General features: G+C 51.2%; 1 protein-coding gene across 3 annotated transcripts in view; it reads left to right on the forward strand.

Annotated features, from left to right (window-relative positions):
• Nucleotides 1–278: 278 nt before the first annotated feature.
• Nucleotides 279–19550, forward strand: part of UNC5B (unc-5 netrin receptor B) — a 132962-nt gene continuing 113690 nt past the window's right edge. For 2 of the 3 annotated variants that reach the window (XM_056495623.1, XM_056495624.1), the window contains exon 1: nucleotides 279–437. In XM_056495623.1, coding sequence (XP_056351598.1) covers nucleotides 359–437 — 79 coding nt within the window. In that variant the 5' untranslated portion in view covers nucleotides 279–358. The remainder of the gene's footprint in view (nucleotides 438–19550) is intronic. The other variant, XR_008840875.1, reaches the window with a different exon arrangement.

Raw genomic sequence — 19550 nt, forward strand, 5'->3', positions numbered from 1 at the left:
GCCCAGAGAAGCTGCGGCTGCCCCATCCCTGGAAGTGCCCAAGGTTGGGCTGGATGTGGCTTGGAGCATCCCGCTCTGGCCCTGCTTTCACTCCTTAGAGAATTCCCCCGTTTTTATGCTTTTATCCCCTCTCTGCCGGCGTGGCGCTGCTCCCCCTGCTGCCCGCCGTCCCCGCTGCAGAGCGGGGCGCATCCCGCAGCCCGGGCGGGCCGGGCTGGGCTGGACCAGCGCATCCCGTGCCGGCAGATCCCGCCCCGGGCCCGCCCCGGCCCGCCCCGCCCGGCGCCGGGCAGCCCGGCAGTGTGGCGAGGCGGGCGGGCAGCGCTGCGCTCCCGGTCCCGCTGCCGATCCCGCCGCCATGCCGCCGCCCTCCTTCCTCCTCCTCCTCCTCCTCCTCCTCCCCGCGCCGCTGCTCCGCCGGGCGCTGGCCGCCGCAGGTAAGAGGGGGACGCAAGTTTTGGGATCCCCCCACAAAAAAAAAGTTCGTCGCGGTTGAGGTGGTTTTGGACGCTTTTGGGGGTTTAAAAATCTTTCTTGAGGGGTTGGCGGCGGGGGGAGATGCTCCGGGGGAGGATGATGCTGGCTGGATCCCCGGGAAGGGGATGCTCCGGTCGGGGGGTGATGTTCGGGGTACGTGGGGGCTGGCAGAGCTTCTTGATTCGGGGTGATGCTCCAGGGGGGATACGGGCTGGCAGAATTCCGTGATCCAGGGGTGATGCTCCAGGGGGGATACGGGCTGGCAGAGCTCCATGATCCAGGGGGGTGATGCTCCAGGGGGGGATAAGGGCTGGCAGAATTCCGTGATCCAGGGGTGATGCTCCAGGGGGGATACGGGCTGGAAGAGCTCCATGATCCAGGGGGGTGATGCTCCAGGGGGGAATACAGGCTGGCAGAGATCTCCTCTTCGGGGGGATTTCTGCGGGGATACGGGCTGGCAGAGCCCCCTGATCCAGGGGTGATGCTCCAGCGGGGGACATGGGCTGGCAGAGTCTCCCGCTCCGGGGGATGCTCCGCAGGGATACAGGCTGGCAGAGATCTCCTCTTCGGGGGGATTTCTGCGGGGATACGGGCTGGCAGAGCCCCCTGATCCAGGGGTGATGCTCCAGCGGGGGACATGGGCTGGCAGAGTCTCCCGCTCCGGGGGATGCTCCGCAGGGATACAGGCTGGCAGCGCTCCCCTCTCCAGGGGGGATGCTCCGGGGGATGCTCCAAGGGATGCGAGCTGCCAGCGCCTCTCCCTGCCCGCCTCTCCGTGCCGCTTCCTTATATTTCTCTCTCTCTCTGTCTATATATATATATTTGTTTTTCTTGGCAAAAGCAAAACAAACCCAGCCCTGTTTGTAGTAGCGCCGGCTGTGATTCCCCGGCGGGTCAAATAAGTAACTATTCAGCCTGCTTTTTTTTTTCTTTATTATTATTTTTAAAATTATTATTATTATTAAATCTGCATTTTTATAAGCTGAGCGATTGATGGCCGGGCAGCCGAGTGGTGTTTTTTTTGTTTTTTTTTTCTCTTTTTTTTTTTTTCTTACGGCTGTTCAAAGTTTCCTGTGCGCAGCCCAATCTTGTGATTGAGATGCGCTTAAATCCAGCCCTTCCGTTCGTAATCCCTGCCACAGACGAGAAGCTGAGGCGCATCTCTCCTGCTGCCCTCTCTCGTTAGGACTCCTGTGCTCAAACTCCGCTTTTCCTGCGTATTCCCACCCCACAACTCTCGCACATCCCCGCGACTTTCGTCCTTTGTCATCCTCCGGCCGTGGCACAGCAAAGCTGCCCGTGCTGCTTTGTAAAAAGATGTGCTGGAGTGTAGAGCTCGGAAACAAAAGTTTGGTGGGTTTTTTTTTTTTTTTTGGAGGCTGGGAGAGCCCGTAACCGTGTCGGGCGAGGTCGTCATCCCGCCGGGAATTCGGGATCTGTCGCTCCCCGCAGCGTTGAGGGTTTGAGGACACGTCGTGAAGCACCGATCTGTCTCGTTAAAGGAGTTGAAAGCGTCTCCTGACGAGCTGATTTTCTAGGAAAATGAACCAAGCCTTCTTTTCTGAAGCGTAATTAAGGTGACGAGGAATTTTTAGGGAGGGGAGCCTAATTAGATTAATATTTTTCCCTCCCCCGCCACACAAAGATCCAGTGTGTTTCGGCAAATGGGAAACAGGGACGGCACTATCGACTTCTGCAGGGGCCAGAAGAAACTCTTCCCTCGGTGGGAAGGGAGAGGTTTTAGAGCTGGCAACTCTTCTGCTTGGCTGGGCTTTGGGAAGGCTGGATTAACCAGGCTGGATTAGCCAGGCTGCTGTGGGTTAAGGTTTAACCAAGTTTTTTTTTTTGTTTTTTTTTTGAGGGGAGTTAAGGGTGGGGGGATGTGTTCATGCCTGGCTCTGTTCTCTTATTTTTTTTGTGTTCACCCAAGTTCATGCAGGGGTTGAAATGAAATTGGGCAGGAGGAGGGAGGGAATGAAGAAGGGAAAAAAACAAGTTAAACCTGACCCACCTGGCTCAGCTGGAGTCCGGGGAGCTCTCTAAGGCACGCTGCTAATCTGGCATATGTATGTGTGTGTATAATGAAGTTTTTAGCTGGAGAGCTATAATTAGTGTTCCTCCAGGAGAGCTGTGCATGTGGTGATGCAGAGGAGATGGGTGATCATCCTCACCTGGTTTTTAGGGAGAGGCATCACGCAGAAAACAATTTTCTCCTCTCACAAGAAGGGATGCACACATTGTTTGTGTTGGGTTTTGCAGTGTGGGGGTAGAAGTGTTGTTTTGGGTGGGGGTTTGAGACCCAGAAAGCAGCTGGTCCATCCCCAGGAGCACAGCTGGGGGAACCCAGCTGCCAGCCTGTCCCCTGGGCCTGGGGCTTTACCTGCCAGGCTTCATCCTGCTCCTGTGTGTGCTCCTCTGGGCAGGAAAACAATTTGGTGAGAGGATTTGGAGCTTGCTGGAGGGTCCTTTTCCCTGCTGAAATCCAGAGGGTGATGCTGGCTGACAGAGTGATGCTGCCATCCTGGTGGAGGAACATCCTTCTGCCCTACCAGCAGCAGGAAAACAGCCAGGGACAGAGGGACAGCAGCTCTGCTGTCCCCCAGCAGGGTGAGGACATGATGGGTGCCTGCCTGCTGCTGCCATCCTGAGCAGATGGCTGGGGAAAAGATGCTCCAGGACCTGTTGCCTGTCAAATCCTGCCCTTTGGAAGTGGAGGCTTGAGGATTGGGGTGTGTGGAAGAATCTGCTCAGGGTTTTTTGTTTTTTTTGTTTTTTTTTTGTCTCCTTCTCCTTTAGCTGCTTTGTTGTGGAGCCCTCTCTCTTTTAGATCTGGGTGCTCTCTGCGAGTGGCAGCAGCAGAGTGAAACACTGGCACAACAGCAGCAACAAAAAAAGAGAGAAATGGAGAATCACTACTTTAGAGAGGGCAGAATTGCTTGGAAGTGGTAGTTGTGGGGGGCAGGGAGGAAATCCAGCTTGCATTTTCTCTGCTTAGAAGCCAAGAGCTGACCCTGTAAGGAGCTTGGAGGGCTCAGCTTCCTTCATCTCTGTGCAGCCCCTCTGGGGCTGCAGGTGCTGGTTCCCTTTCCATCCCTCTCCTAGGGGAACAGGAATTATATATATAAAATCCATTAAATATCTAAAATCCAGATCTGTATTTTGGGTCAGCTAAGTGAGCCAAGATGCTGTGAGGGGCTCTGTTTTCCCTCCACTTCTAGCACTGGTATTTTTATTTTTTGCTCCCAACGTGTTTGTGGTGATGGGATCATCCTGGCAGCCCTGTGGGGCTGGGGAGAGCCCTGAGCTGGGCTTTGCTGGGCAGAGCCAGGCTGGCAGTGAGGGGAGGTGAGGGTGGAAGGAGTTCATTACAGCAGATGCTGGTGCCATAAAGCTGCAGGTTCCTGCTGTTCCCTATTCATTTGTATCTTCCCGGCTTTAGCGGTGCTAATGTGAGTGAAAACACTTGCTGGAGCAAGGTGGGGGGGGGAGATAAATCATCAGCCCATTCCCTCTGCCCCTTCCTGCCACCCCACCACCAGTCCCACCATCAGCCCCTCCCTGCCTTTTGAAGGCCCCCTGGCTCCAGTTTTGGTTTTCCAGCAATTGGCTGTAATCAGCTGGATTGTGCAAGGCATGTGAGTCAGAGCACGGTGGCACCCAGCTGGGATGCTGGGCTCTGTGCAGGGCATCCTCATCTGCTGCTGCTCCTTCTGGAAGAGTTTGAGGCTGGCTCCTGGTCCAGTGGAAGGTGTCCAAGATGGACAAGGTGGAACAAGATGAAGTTTAAACCAGTCTGTGACTCCCTGCTGAATAATCCTGCCCTGGCTCTGCCAGAGCTCAGGGTTTTTGTGTGAGCCCTGTCTCCCAAAAAGCAGAGCCTTTGTGGTGTCCCAGGAGCAGCTTCTGAGCGATGCCTGGCCTCACATCAGGCTGGAGAAAATCCTGTGGGATTGCTCTGATGCCAGAGCTGTGGCTTGTGAGAGCTGCTCTGATGTCTGGATTCGCTCAGTGGGAGCCTGGAGGATGCAGCACCCTCCCAAAATCCTCCCTCTGCCTGTCCCCACAGCCCTGCAGGCTCGGCTGGCACTGGGATTTTCACACTGGAGGCAGATCTGGAGTGGGGTTTGCTGCCCTGCACGGAGGGTGATGCTGTTCTGGAGGCTCCCAGCTGGTTTTTGGGGTAAAGCAAACTGGGGAGCAAAGCACTCAGGCAGGGGAGAGCCAGGGGGGCAAAGGAAAGCATCCCAAAGGCTGCAGCAGCCAGAATTATTTCTGAAGCCTCCTGGTTTGTCAGAGGCCTGACTCACAGCACAGGAATGCACTGGGCTGGCAGCCCCAGACCTGCTCCTCAGCCAGGGGAAGAGCTGCCTCTCCTCCTCCTCCTCCTCCTCCTCCTCCTCCTCCTCCTCTGGATCCCATTCCCCATCCCAAACCACTGGGCTGGGCTGGTAGCAGCCTCATGTTTGCTGAGCTTGGATTTTTAGTTTTTTGGGTTTTTTTCCCCCCATCCCTCTCCTATTTGCTTTATTTTATTTTTTTTTAAGGGGCTCAACACCCCCCCCCTTTTTTTTTTTTTTTTTTTTTTTTTAATTTTTATTTTTATTGGGCTCAGCACCTCTGCTGAGGTAAAAGCCTGAGATCAAACAGCAGCCAGGCTGGGAAAGGCTGGGTGAAGCCAGGCTGGAAAAGGAGGAAAGGGAAGGGAAGGGAAGGGAAGCAGGAATTATTTAGCATGGGGCTTGCTCCAGCGTGTCCTGCACTCTGCCTTTAATCTCCTGTGAGTCCCTCCCTGTGCAGCCTGGCCCTGCTTGGTCTCCTCTGCTGCCTTCTCCCACTCCTAGGGAGGCTGTTCCCAGTTTTTTTCCCACTTTTTTCTCTGCTCCCCACCTTTCTTTGCTGGGTTCCTTTCCTTGCCTGCCTGGCTGCAGCATCCTTGGAGCCCTTGGTGGTTCTCCTTCTGTTTCATCCCCTCTCTGCTGGGAATTGATGGATGGCCAAGCTCTCACTTGTTTGGGTGCTAATTCCTTGCTGCAGGGAGGAGGAATTTCCAGCCTTGGGAATGGCTGTGAAGCCACTGGAGTCCCAAAATTGGACCTGGCACTTGGGTTTATCCCAGTGAAACATAAATCAGGAGCTGCATCCCACTGTCTGCCATGCCTGGCTTGGTCTGGGTGGATGTGGCTGACATACTCCCCCAGCATTTAAAAATCAAATGGTTTCTGAGTTCTTTTCCCCCTTTGGCTTTGCTTGCTGTGTAAGTTTAAGGCAGTGCTGCTGTGTTGTGTTGTTTGTTGTCATTTTTTATACCCTGGGAGGTGAAAGGCACAAGTTGAGACACTTATTACTTATATTATTACTTAAGAGTAATAATATACCTGGTTATACAAGGGGAAAAGTGAGCAGAGCTTTTCCCTCCTGAAATTCAAGGGCTGCCCCTTTTTTCCAGGGAAGCAAAGAAAAAGAAGACACTATGGATTTGGGGAGCATTTCTGTGGGGCAAAGTCAGTAATACCTGTGCATTCCCCCCCCAGTTTATCCCCATTCCCATTTTATGGGAATGCCAAAGGAGGAGGGAGATCCCAGCATCTCTGCTGCTTCCAGGAGGTCCTGCCAGTGTGGTTTCCACAGGGAGCCCACGAATAACCTTTGCTGCCCCCAGTGTGAAAGCTGAGGGGTTGTCTCCCTTTGAAAGAGCCTGGAAAATCTCATTTTGGGGCGTGTCAGATCCATCTGCCTCCCCTCTGGAGAGGAGAGACATCCCAGTGTGGGTGGGTGGGCTTGGGGGCTCCCTGGGGATGGTGCTGTGGGCAGAGCATCCCTGCAGGTGGGTGGTGTGGAATGCCAGGGAAGAGGTGTGGGGAGTGAGAAAAAGCTGCCACAGAGGTGGAGAAATGCTCTTGGGACTGATGTTGCTGCGTGTGACATCAGGGATGTTCAGCCAAAGGTGGTGCAGGGAAAAAAAAACTCGTGTGAGAGGGTTTGAGAGCAGGGTGGGAAGTGGGGAGAGCTCCTTCCTGGAAGGCAGGATAATGCCAAGGCATCCTGGGAGCTGCCCCTGGCATGGCAGTGACCCCTGCTTGCCCCTTTTTGCCGCACTGCAAATGTGGCAAATTAAATTTCAGTGTCTCTGCAGGTCCCTTTCACCACCCAGACAAGGAGCAGGTGGGGCTGCCCACTTTTGGGGTGGGATGGGACATTTCCAGCCAAATCCAGCCTGCCCAGCTGGGTGGTTTGTGGAGGAGGGAGGCAATTAAAGGGTTGTGCTGCACTGTACAGCGTGGGAGCTTTCCTTAGGCAGGAGCCCAGGAATTCCTGGGGACAGATTTAAGTGGGAGAAGGGACAAGCCTGGGATGCTGTCCTGGTTGCTTTCTAGGCTGTGAGGTTTGGCTGGAGGCACCAAGGTGAAGATTTTTGCTTCACTGACCTTCCAGTGGACTGAGAGGATGTCCAGGAAAATTCCTCCTGCCTGCTAGTTGGGAGCAATTGGGATGGAAGAGAATCCCACAGAGTGGTCAAAGGTTGGACTCTCAATGATCCTGTGATTTGTACCAGGGCTTTGGAGGGATTTGCAGAGATGGATGGACCAAAGTTCATCCTCTCTGGGTTGGTGGGCTCTGCCTCCCTGCCATCTTCAGGGGGTCTGGTCTGTGAGCAGGGGCTGCTCTCCCCCATCCTACACCCGGCTGCATTATTGGCTCCATCTGTTTGGGTTGGCTTGCAGAACAGAAGGGAGGGTGTTTTCCAGCAGCCAGAAAGTGGTTGCTATTTAAAACAACCGAAAAAAAAAAAAAATTAAATTAAAAAAAAAAAAAAAAAAATTGCGGTCTGCTGCTTGCTTTTCATCAGGAGTCCCCGCCCTCACCTGGAGGGGCATCTCCGAGGGCTTTGCAGGGCTCTTCAAGCCAAGGTGGTGATTAGTGCTGGCCAGGAGGGTGGAGGCTGCAATGTGGCCCTGCTGTCTGCCCCTGGGCTGGCCTGGGGCCGCTCTGGGATGGCCACTGCCCAGGTGTGGGATCCCAGCACCTCCCTCCACCCCTGTTTATCCCAAACAGGCTGGGGGTGCAGCCTGTGCCTCCCCACTGCAGTTTCTGCACTGTTCCTGCACTGGAATATTACTTTTGAAAGTTTTTCTTTCCCCCTTTGACAGATGTGAAATGTAGAGACAGGCTTAAAATGAAAGCATGGCTCCCAGAGTCCAATTACAGCAATTAAAAGTAATCAGCAGTCTGGGTCGCTGTGCTGGAGGTGGGGCTCAGGAAGGGTTTTCTCTTCCAGCTTATCTTGGAGAAGCTTAAATGTCCTGGCTCTTCTGCTGTCTGGGGATTCATCTTCACAGAGTGGCTCAAGCCTTGCTGGAGATCTGAGTTAGGCTGGGATTAAGCTGCTCCCAGGACTGTGGCATCCCTAGGCTGCTCCGTGGGGTGTCCTGTGAGCTCCTTCAGCCTGTCTTTTGGGGGATGAGCATTTGGTGTCACTGCATTGTCACTGCTGGGGTCACCCTGGGCTGGAAAGAAGAGGAGTTTGTGCCCCTGGCATTTGGGGCTCCCCTGCCAGTCCATCCAAGCTCATCCCCCAGTCCCCCAGGCCTGCAGCTCCTCCTGTCCTCCCCCAGTCCCGAGGAGATGCTGACTCAGTTGTGGAAGCAGGTTTTCCTGCAGGGTGCCTGATTGCCCTTGCACATCCTTTTGGCTGCTTTTCTGCAAATGCCTCCCTCCCTGCTCCGGCATTGGCACTAACGGGATTTGTTACAGGAGAGGGGATTTGCTGGGGTGACTGGGATCCTGAGTGTGATGGGGTGGGGTGTGGGCTGCCAAGGGCTATAAAACTGTTTCACTCCCCCTTTTCATTCCCTCTTTTTTTATTTATTTATTTTTTTTTTTGTCTGTTTAATGGTTTGCTCCTGGTGAATGACTAGGTTTGGATTTCAGGACTTAGAGCCTCGTGGCTAATCCCTATCCTGGCTTGTGGATCCTTTGGAGATCCTGATATATATATATCATATATATGTGTGTGTATATATAAAACAAGGCATCAAGGCACATATTTCATGTTTCTAAAATTTATACACCAAGACAAAAAAACGCTGGCTGTGCCCAAAGCTGGAAAAGCAAGATCCAAAAGCCGGGAAGAGGGTTGGGCTTTGCTTGGGCTGAGCAAGTGACTAACCAGAGCTGAGCTTTTAAAACAAATGCTTGGGATAAACTGGTTATGCAAACTGGGGAGAATTGGGCAGGATCCTTTGTAGTTTCCAGCAAAACCCCGGGAGTCTGGGGCGTGTTGGGGCCGGTCCTGCCGGGGATGGAAAAACCCACGCGCCGGCTTTGCCGGTGGGGTCGCAGCCGGCGGGGAGGGATCCTGAGGGATGAGGAGAAGGAAGCCACAGGTTACTGCAAGGCCTCCTCTGCTCTGCTGAAACCTTGAGTAAAGCAAATCAGGTCAAAAATAGATTTTTTTTATTTTTTTTTTTTCTTTTGGAAGTGTGGTTTTTAATACCTGCTAAGAGGAATCGGTGCTGTGCTGGGCTCCAAGGAGGTGTTGGGTTTGCTGGTCTTGTGCTGCTGGAAATGCACCAATTCAGAGGATTTGGGGTTTTTTTGTTTTGCCTGGGATGTGGCCTGGAGGCTGGTGTGGGACATGCAGGTGTGCCAGCAATGCTTGGCATGCCTTGGGGGGGCTCACAGACCACAAGGATTCTGGTTTTTATCACAGCCACCACTGTTTTGGCCATCCATCCATCCACCATCCATCCATCCATCCATCCATCCATCCATCCATCCATCCATCCATCCATCCACCATCCATCCATCCACCATCCATCCACCATCCATCATCCATCCACATCCATCCATCCACCATCCATCCATCCCCCATCCATCCATCCACCATCCATCCATCATCCATCCATCATCCATCCATCCATCCATCCATCCATCCATCCACCCATCCATCATCCATCCATCCATCCATCCATCCATCCATCCATCATCCATCCATCCACCAATCCATCCATCCATCTGGGCTTAACAAAGACTGGCTTAGTCATTTTGAGGAGAAAAACCTGGCTGCTGGATGAAGTAGAAAATCAGATGAAAACTGCCTAACAGGAAAATAAAAGATGGTTTTTGCAGGGAGGGATAAAGGGGGAGGTGAAGTTGCTGCTGAACCCTGAACATCCTCTGAGGACTGCTGGACCCAGTTTGCCATTCCTGCACCCTACAGGATGCTGTTTCTGGTTTTGTAGAGAGATGAGGTTGGATGTGTGTCTTGGTTTGAAGGACAGGTGTCTGCCAATAAAGGCAGGAGCTTCTCTTTGAAATGGAGAATGTAAACCCCCTCCTTCCAAATTATTTTTATAATTTTGAAATTAAGGGGCTCTCAGGCAAAGAAATGGGAATTAGGAATAACAGTTCTTTACTAGGAAAATTAAAATAGAAATACAGTAGTACAAGAAACAATCCCAAAACACTGCCAGAGTCAGAATCCAAGCTGACACCCGTCAGTCAGTCAGGGTGTTGGCACAGTCCCATTCAATGGTGGCTGCATCCTCCTGCAGGGGCAGATGTGGTTCAGCTGGAGCAGTGCTCCTGGAGAAGGTGCAGTTTTCCTCTGAAGCTCCAGGGATAATGTGGAAAGGTCTGGCTTTCCTCTGGAATCCAGTGGAAAGATGGATAACTTGCTGTCCAAAATCTCAGTTTTTATCTGGGTAGGAAAGGCTTGGCTGCTCCCCTGGCTGGAGCATCTCCCAGTGGGATGATGGAATTTTATCAGCCATGCAGTGGGACTGAATGGGCCAGCAGCAGATGATATCTTCCTGGAGGGAGGATGGGTTGTGGGAAAGATAAAGATGATTGCCCCAGCTGGTTTAAAGATGGCCCATTAGCAGATAGTATGTGCCAGGAGATCAGGGTCACTGTGACAGAATTCACATTTCTGACATTTATACATGACATTTCTGGCCACATCTGTATTGCAGCCCAAGACAGAGTTGGATCCCAGTGGTCTCAGGCTGGCTGGGGAAGGAAAATCTTCCCTTGCAGAGCAAGTTCTTGTTGTTCTGCTCCCCCTGTTTCCATCTCCACATCCCTGACCCTCTGGCTGTGTTTTCCTCACTATTTATGGCCTGGCCAGGGCGGGATGCAGCAGATCCAGCCGGGTTGTTCATGACCCTGCATGGAGCAGCAGAACCCACTCAGCAGTCCCAGCCCAGGGGTTTCACTGCAGCCTCATCTCCTTCCCTTGGAGAGGCATGGGAAGGGCTGCCTGCACCATTCCTCGCTCACAGAGGGTTTGTGTGCCACGGGGAGGAGCCTGGGGAAAGTTTAGTGGGGGGAGAGGCAGAATGCAAACCATATGTTTCTCCCAGGGTCGAGTTGCAGAGCTGAGAGCAGCAGGGAAGCCAGAGGAGCCGGGATCCTGCAGTTTGGCTGGGCTTTGCATCCCAGTGGGTGTGTGGGGGGGAATCCAGAGTGGCCTGCTGGAGCGTGATTCCATAAAATAAACCCTCCCCAAAAGGTGATTTGAGTCCCATGCTTGGCACTCTGGGGTCCAGGGCTGTTTGGGTTCCCCTAAATAAACAACAAAGATGCTGGGAAGAAGCTTGTCTGGGCTGTCCTTAGTTCATGGTGTTTGTAGGAAGTGGAAGGAAGAAAGTTTTTGCCAGAAGGGGAGTGCCTGCAGCTCACTGGTGATGGGCTCTCCTTGTGGTCTCGTTCCAGCTACAGAAAGTCAGAGGAAAAGTGGAAAAAGTTATGTGCAGGCAGCTTGCAGAGTTGTACAGACACCAGGCTGGGTGAGAGAGCTTTTAAAAATAAACCCCAAAAGCAGGAGAAGCACTGAGGTCTCCCAGCAAACTTTTTTTTTTTTTTTTTTTTAGCTGGGAGACATCTTTTGTTCCCTAAACTAAAGGCATGGGGAGACAATATCTGATTCCAGGGAGCTGTTTGCAACCTGTCAGCTCGGGAACCATCTGCTCCCAGCCCGTGGGGACAGTGCTGTATGTGGGACACGGGGGGAGGGAGGCACTGCCATGACCACTGTGGGATCCAGCCCCTCTGCTCCACCTTATCCCCCTCCCCAAGGGGAGATCTTGTGCCTAAAACACCAAAAATCCCCATGGATTTATCTTTGGGCTTGCTGGATTTTTTTTTTTTTTTTTTTTTTTTAATTGCTTGTTTGGGGGTGGTTCTTTTTTTAGCTTCCTTTCCTTAAAAAAAAAAAAAAAGCAAACAAGAAAACAGACTTTTTTTTTTTTTTTTTTTTTTTTTTTCTCTTAGCTGCCATGCTGTTTGTATGTCTGCATCCCTCTCTCCCTCTGACTCAGAAGTAGATGTCTCATAATTAAGTGCCTGCCTGATTAGGAAATTAGCAGTAAAGTTTTTATCTAGGCTGGTTGGCCAGTGAGAGGGATCTATTAATATCTCACTAAAAAAAATAAAAAATAAAAATAAACCAAAACATCAACAGCATAACACTTGCCACCTACTATTGGGGAACACAAATGTGGGAGGGAGCATTTGGAGCTGGTGGAAATGAGAACCTGGAGCTAGGAAGGCTGAAGTTTGCTTTCTTCCAGCACCAGGATGTTTATTCCATATAATGCAGAGAGATGGCATCTCTTTTAATTAAAAAAAAATAAAAAAAAATAAGAAAAAACAACCTCTATTTTGAGACTGCTGAGAAAGTGACTGCCCCTTGTGATGTTTCACAGCTGAGATCATTTCTGGCTGAGTGAATCCACTCTGGAGGGTTTAGGCTCCACGTGTATGGGTGAGCTCAGAATCTGAATTTTTATGGGGTGTGGCTTGGGGGGGGGGAGGGGGAAATCTCAATCACTGTGGGCCAAAAAAAAAAAAAAAAAAAAATCCTATATAGCTGTGAAGATGCACCAGTGAAGACTTTCTGGGGTGGATTGCTGTGCTGTGAGGGAAATACTCTCCTTTTCAGAGACATCATTTTGGGACACTCTGAATTTCCTGAGTGCTTATTCAGGATCAGATTCAGCCCTTTCCCTGTACTGCAGGCTTTGGGAGAAGAAATTAAGAGCCAGGCAAAGCAGGCTGCCTGTGGGAGGGACTGAGGCTGGGAGCAGGGCTTTAATTTCAGCAGTGCAGCAGCCTAATAGTGTTGTTTATAAGCTTCTCCTGCCACATGAAAGCAAAGTTGCATTATCCTGCTTGGCCCTAAAAGCAGGGGAGCAGCCAGAAGAGGCCTGATTACAGAGCAAGCTGCTCTTTTCTTCCCATCACTACAAAAGAATAGACAATGGGAAGCAGCATCCAGTTTTAGCCCCAGCAATGCAATGCTCTCCTTCTGGTGGTGGTGGTCATGTCACATGCTGCCTGAGTAATTCCCAGCCTTGTTGTGCCTGGAAAACCAGCCTGGGAGGGAGGGAAGGAGGGAGCAAGCAGTGGCTTGGATGATGGTGTGCCCAGCTGTGTGGCCACCTTTGGGGAAAGGTGGTGGCCCTCAGCATCTGGAGGGACTGGTGGGCTGTCACTTTTTGGGTCAGCAGCCCTAGTTTGGCTGGAGCCTGAGGCTCTGCATTAGGTTGCTGCTTGCTCATTCCCATCCACGTAGGAGAGGGGCTAAAGCATCCAAAACATGGATTTAATTTTTTTTTCCACCCTTTTTAAGGTGGTTTGGGAGCAGGATGGGAGGTGTTTCCAAGCTTATTTTGTGTTGCTTGGTGATCTCTATGGGGTTTAAGAGGGGAGGGGAGGGCAGGAGAAAGGGGAACCCTCACAGGTTGTGTTGTCACCTCCATCCTTGCAGGGATAATTTTTTTAAAGCAGCTACAGGTTTTTGGTGCTCTGGCATTCCCAGAGAGGCTGGATGGGAAAGCAGTGCAGAGAGAAACCCACAGCAGAAACCTGCCAGCCCTTTGTGCCCGGGACAAAGGGATGGTTTGGAGTTACAGGGAAGAAAAGGAGCTGTGTTTGTGGAGGGGAAGGTGTTGTAAGATTGGGACTGGCACTGTAGGGGAGCCAAATGAGGCCAGAATGAGAAAATGCATTGTTGGGGAAGATTGAGGATGCTGGCCCTGGGGAAATCTTTCACCAGCCTGGTGCTGCTGTGGATGCTGCTTTCCCCACTCCTCTGCAGCTCTAAAGATGCAGGAGAAAACTGTCCCTGGACACTTGTGTGGCAGGAGGTGGGTGCCACTGTCAGCATCAGATGAGCCCCAGAGCTGCCACTGCTGCTCCCTGTGGGTTTTTAACCCCTTTTCCCCCTCCTCACTCAGTCTGCACCTTTTTTTTTTTTATGCCCAAGACCAATGGTTCAGCCTGAATATGTTATCAGAGCAGTGGCTGATAAGTTTTCTGCCTCAAAGCCCTGGGGAAGCACCACATCCAGGGCCACTGCAGTAGATCTTCCCCTTCTTTCCCAACTGCCTAAAAGTGGTGTGATTGTTTTTTTTTTTTTTTACTTGCTCCTTAACTGAGCATGATTACTTTAATCAGTGGGAAGAAAAGCAGAGTGTTGTCTCGCAGTGCCCCTTCCTGCTTTCATCAACCCATAAATGGTTGGCAGGAGGTGCTGCTAGGAAAGAATGAATCCCTGATTGCTTGGGCTGTGTGAGGAAGGTGGCAAGGTGGAGGTTTTGGCTCCCCAGGTGGAGTTTGGGAGGCAGGAGGAGTTCTGATGGGATGCTGAGCATCCCTGGAAGCAACCTCATGTGCATTAATGCAGGAGCTGCCTGCAGCTCTTCTTTCAGAGCTGGGAGAGTCAATCCATATCTATTTAAAGCACTTCAATAAATAAAGATACTAAATAAAATCACTGTGGCCCTGCACTCTCTCTGCACTTGTAGGATTTCCCTCTCCTCTCCACGTTTGCTGCTGGGTGCATCCAGGAAGGGAAGGGATGGGAAGGATCAGGAATTTTGGCTCACACCTCTCAGCAAGGAGGTGAAAATGGGGAAGGTGTCTTTGCAAGTCCTCTCTAATGCTAATGGAAGTGCAGGTTGGGTTTTTGTTGTTGTTATTTGTTTTTTTTTTTTGTTTGTTTTTTTTTTTCCTTCCCCCAGCCCCTCCCTTTGCCAAAGACTAACCAGGGAACACTTGTTGGAGGGTAAAATTAAAAAGCCCGTGGTGGTTTATTTTGAGGGCAGTGTGTTTGCTTTCACTTCGTGCTGGAGGGAATTGCTCTGCTGCTGTCAGCAAATAAATAAAATAAGAGCTTTGTTTTAAATTAGACTTTCTTCTGGTAGCTAATTAGGCGAGCTGATACCTGCAGTTGCATTACCTAGGCACCGACTGTACCCAGCATATTTGAGGCATATGGCTGCTGTCGGCAGCTTCTAAACTTCATTAGCCCTTTATTATGATTTTTTTTCAAAATATCCCCTTAATTGGCTGCGAATTCCCTGGGGCTGTGACGGCGTCCGGAGTTTTTTGGAGAGGCAGGGATGAAGTTGGGGGCTGCTGCCCGTCTACCCACGGCAGGGCAAAAAATAAGCGGCAATTCTGGGCTTCTAATTGCGAAAATAAGTTTTTTTTTTTTTGGGTGTTAGGAGCCGGGAGGGAGCGGCAGGCTGGAGCCGTGGCTCCTGTCCCTCCTCTCCTTCTCCCGGCTGGAAGTTCCTGTCGGTCCTGTCGGGGATGGAGATGAGCAGAGCTCGGAGCCAGGGAGGAAGGCTCTGCGCCCCATCCTCCTCCTCCGGCGGGATGGGGTCCCCAGGCTGAGCCCTGGAGGGTTTGGGCTGTTTTGGGAATGCTCGCAGTGAGAGCGTCCTGCGTCTTTTTGGGAGGGATGGATGGATGGATGGATGGATGGATGGATGGATGGATGGATGGATGGATGGATTATGGATAGATGGAGGATGGAGGGCTGCCAGTCCCGGTGTGACAGTGCCTGTCCCGCTGTCGCCTGCCCCGGGGCATTCCCAGCACCCAAACCTTTCCTTAATGGGGAAATGAGGCACAGCAATTATCCCTGGGGATAACTGCGCAAGGAGGGGGGCGCATCCATCCGACCCCCGGGGCTGTCCCTGGGCACCGATCCCCAATTCCCACGGCAGGGGCTCTTCCTCCCCGTCCTCCGCCTCCTCCTCCCCCTGCCGCTGCTGCAGGGGCAGCCCCCGTCCCGCATTCCTGCTCGGGAGGAGATAAGGATCCAGTCTGGCGCCGGGGTTTCAATGCGCTCGCTGATTATCGGCAGGCGCCGGGCAGAGCCGCGGGCAGCGATAAGTGGGGAAGGGGAGCGGGGAGGGGGCTGCTCAGCCCCACTTTAAAGCCTTTTTCCTTTATTTTCCTTCCTTCTTTTTTTTTTTTTTTTTTTTTTTTTTTTTTTTTTTTTTTTTTTTTTGCTTTGCCCGTGTCGGGACCTCACTGCTGGGGATGAGGGAAAGATGTCCCAGGCTCATCAAGCTGGAATCTGAAAGCTTAAAGCCCATGGCAGGAACACCTTCCACTATCCCAGGGTGCTCCAAGCCCTGTCCAGTCTTGTCTTGGACACTTCCAGAGATCCAGGGGCAGCCACAGCTCCTCTGGGCAACTTTTTCCCACCCTAGAGGGAAACATTTCTCCCTAATATCCAATCTAAATCTGCTGTCTGGCAGTGAAACCATTCCCTGTGTCCTGCCCCTCCTTCCCTTGTCCCCAGTCCCTCTCCAGCTCTCCTTTAGGCACTGGAAGGGGCTCTGAGCTCTCCCAGCCTGGCTCCATACAGGATTTTCCAGCCCTGGGAGCAGCTCTGGGCTCCCTCCAGCATCTCAGTGTCCTCCTTGTGCTGGACACAGGTTGGGAAAGTTGGGAAAGCCACCAGAGATCAGCAATCCTGGCATTTGGGCACAGAGATGTGGCCACCCAGCTCTCAGGGCTGCTTTCCTGCCCTGGGAAAGGTGAGATGTGCAGGGTCAGCATCACCTGCAGCAGTGTCCCTTCCCCTGCCAGATGTGGCACTGCACATCTGGGCCTTCCCCTCCTGGGTTTGAGGAGCTCAGGGCAGGGTTTTTATCAGCTGGGTGAGCCCTCCACGGGACAAAAAAAAGCTTTTATCGTGTCCCTGTCAGGGCTGTGGTATCTCTGTGTGCAATTAAACCCCATGTGTCTCCTCTCTGCCAAGGAATCTGGAGGCAGAAGGAAGAGCCTTATCTTCCTGCTGCTGGCTGGAATTTCTCTGCTGTGCTAATGCTGGGGATAAAAAAAAATAAAAATCACCCAAAATTAAAAAAAAAAAAAAAACAAAAAAAAAAAAACATGGGAGTTTTGCCCTCTCTTTTCACTCTTTAGCTTATAAATAACAGCACAGCATCCTGGGGGAAGGGTGGTGGGGTTTGGATTTTTTTAATTTTTTTTTTCCTTTCAGTTTTTTTTTCTCCTCTAAGTGTAACTCTGGGCTGATATCCCAGGAATGTGATCCCTGGTGCTCGTAAAAACTCAGTTTCTGGCCTCCTCCTTCCTTCCCAGGCATTAAAGAGCCAGGCCTTGGGGATGGATTGGTGGAATTCTGCATCCTCTGGGATATTCCACAACATGTGGGACCTCTGTTTTTCAATGTGATCTCTCTGATCTCTCCTGTATTAATATTTGATGTTTTTCCTTGGGGTGAACGTTACCAAGAAGTGAGCACCGCCAAAAAAAAAAAAAAAAAAAAAAAAAAAAAATTTAAAAAAAAAAAATTGCTTTTCGGTTTTGGTGGAGGGGAGAGAGAGGGAAAAGCTGCAGTGCAATCGTTTTTTATGGCTTTCCGGAATGGGCTGGGTGTGGCAGCGGGTCAGGAGCAGATCGCCCCTGATCGTCCCTGCCCACTGCGTCTTTCCCTTTCAGCTCGTAAATATCCAAACCACGACTTGAAAAACAAAAAGGCTCGTTAAGCTGTCAGCGGGCTCCCTCTAGGAGGGTCTAAATGTGTCTCTTAGTGGCTTTTCTTCCTGTCATGCCTGGGTTTAGGAATTTGGGGTCACTGCCCGTAGGGGTGCTGGATTTGAGACTCCCCATCCTGTCTTGGTCCTCCATGAGTGGAAAAAATGGGTGGTGATGTTTTCAGAGTGGGTTTGTGTTTGTAGAAGTTTGCTACAGAACCCAGGCAGTCTGAACTGAGGAGCTTTAGGGAAATAAGGTGTTGGAGAACCCAGGCAGCCTGAATTTTGGGGGGAAATGGCAATTTCAGGGGTGAAAATTGGGATAGGATGTACCTTGCCAGCAGGGAGAGGAAGAGGGAAAACAAAAATGCAGAAGAGAAATCTCTGAGCAGCACTGGGTGGTGGAGCCTCCATCCCTGGAGGTGTCCAAGGAATGGATGGATGGATGGATGGATGATGGATGGATGGATGATGGATGGATGGATGGATGGATGGATGGATGGATGATGGATGATGGATGATGGATGATGGATGGATGGATGGATGGATGGATGGATGGATGATGGATGGATGGATGGATGGATGGGTGGATGGATGGATGGATGGATGGATGATGGATGATGGATGATGGATGGATGGATGGATGGATGGATGGATGATGGATGGATGGATGGATGGATGATGGATGGATGGATGGATGGATGGATGGATGATGGATGGATCGATGGATGGATGGATGATGGATGGATGGATGGATGGTGGATGGATGGATGATGGATGGATGGATGATGGATGATGGATGGATGGATGGATGGATGGATGGATGATGGATGGATGATGGATGGATGATGGATGGATGATGGATGATGGATGGATGGATGGATGATGGATGGATGATGGATGGATGGATGGATGATGGATGGATGATGGATGGATGGATGGTGGATGGATGATGGATGGTGGATGGATGGATGGATGGATGATGGATGGATGGATGATGGATGGATGGATGATGGATGATGGATGGATGGATGGATGGATGGATGATGGATGGATGATGGATGGATGGATGATGGATGGATGGATGATGGATGATGGATGGATGATGGATGGATGGATGGATGGATGATGGATGGATGGATGGATGGATGGATGATGGATGGATGATGGATGGATGGATGGATGGATGATGGATGGATGGATGGATGGATGATGGATGGATGGATGGATGGATGGATGGATGGATGATGGATGATGGATGATGGATGGATGATGGATGGATGGATGGATGGATGGATGGATGATGGATGGATGATGGATGGATGATGGATGATGGATGGATGGACGGATGGATGATGGATGGATGGATGGATGGATGATGGATGGATGATTGATGGATGGATGGATGGATGGACGGATGGATGATGGATGGATGGATGGATAGATGATGGATGGATGGATGGATGATGGATGGATGGATGGATGATGGATGGATGATGGATGGATGGATGGATGGATGGATGGATGGATGGATGGATGGATGGAGAGGGATGAGATGCAAAGCTGGCACCAATGTGAGTGTCAGGAACAATCCATCCTGGTGTGGAAAGGATATCAACACTTTATCTTGCTTCCAGAGAGAGATTTTCCATGCTGAGAATAAGGACATCCATCCCTGTGATCTGTTTCTCCTCCACATTAACATCTAATTAGCTAAAAAAAAAACCAAAAAAACCAAGAAACAAAAAAAAGAACCCCGTGCCTGAAATGGCAGGAGGAAAAAAAAAAAAAAAAAGGGAATTAAAGATGCAAAAGACCTGTTAGATCATCTGGTCCTTCCTCTGGGATTGTTCCAGCTGAGTTTTGTCCAGTCTTGCCCAAAACTCTGCAGGGCCATTACTGCTTCCCTCAGAGGGCTGGCTGCATTGTGTACCCAGAGAAACCTCCAGACACGTGAGAGCTTCATACAATCGAGGTAAAAGAAGCAGATTGAGTCATGGTATTGTTCTTTGTAACCAGCTCTGCTTTTCATTCACTTCCTCCCCAAAGCCTGATTTAGGCTGGGAACTGGGAAGGAAAAGGGGATGGTGGGAACAGGCAGCCTGGCTCTGGTGGGTTCCTGTGCATCACCCTCCTCTCCCCAGCCTGGATGTGTTCAGACACCTCCAGGAGCTGCTCTGCCCCTGGGCTGGGCCAGATCCAGCTGTGGAGATGGGGATGGGTTAGTGCTGCCAGCACCTCCTGCTCCTCACTCCTCTGGGCAGCTCC

The sequence above is a fragment of the Oenanthe melanoleuca genome, chromosome 6 (genome assembly GCF_029582105.1).
Source record: "Oenanthe melanoleuca isolate GR-GAL-2019-014 chromosome 6, OMel1.0, whole genome shotgun sequence".
In the NCBI taxonomy this organism is placed as follows: Eukaryota; Metazoa; Chordata; class Aves; order Passeriformes; family Muscicapidae; genus Oenanthe; species Oenanthe melanoleuca.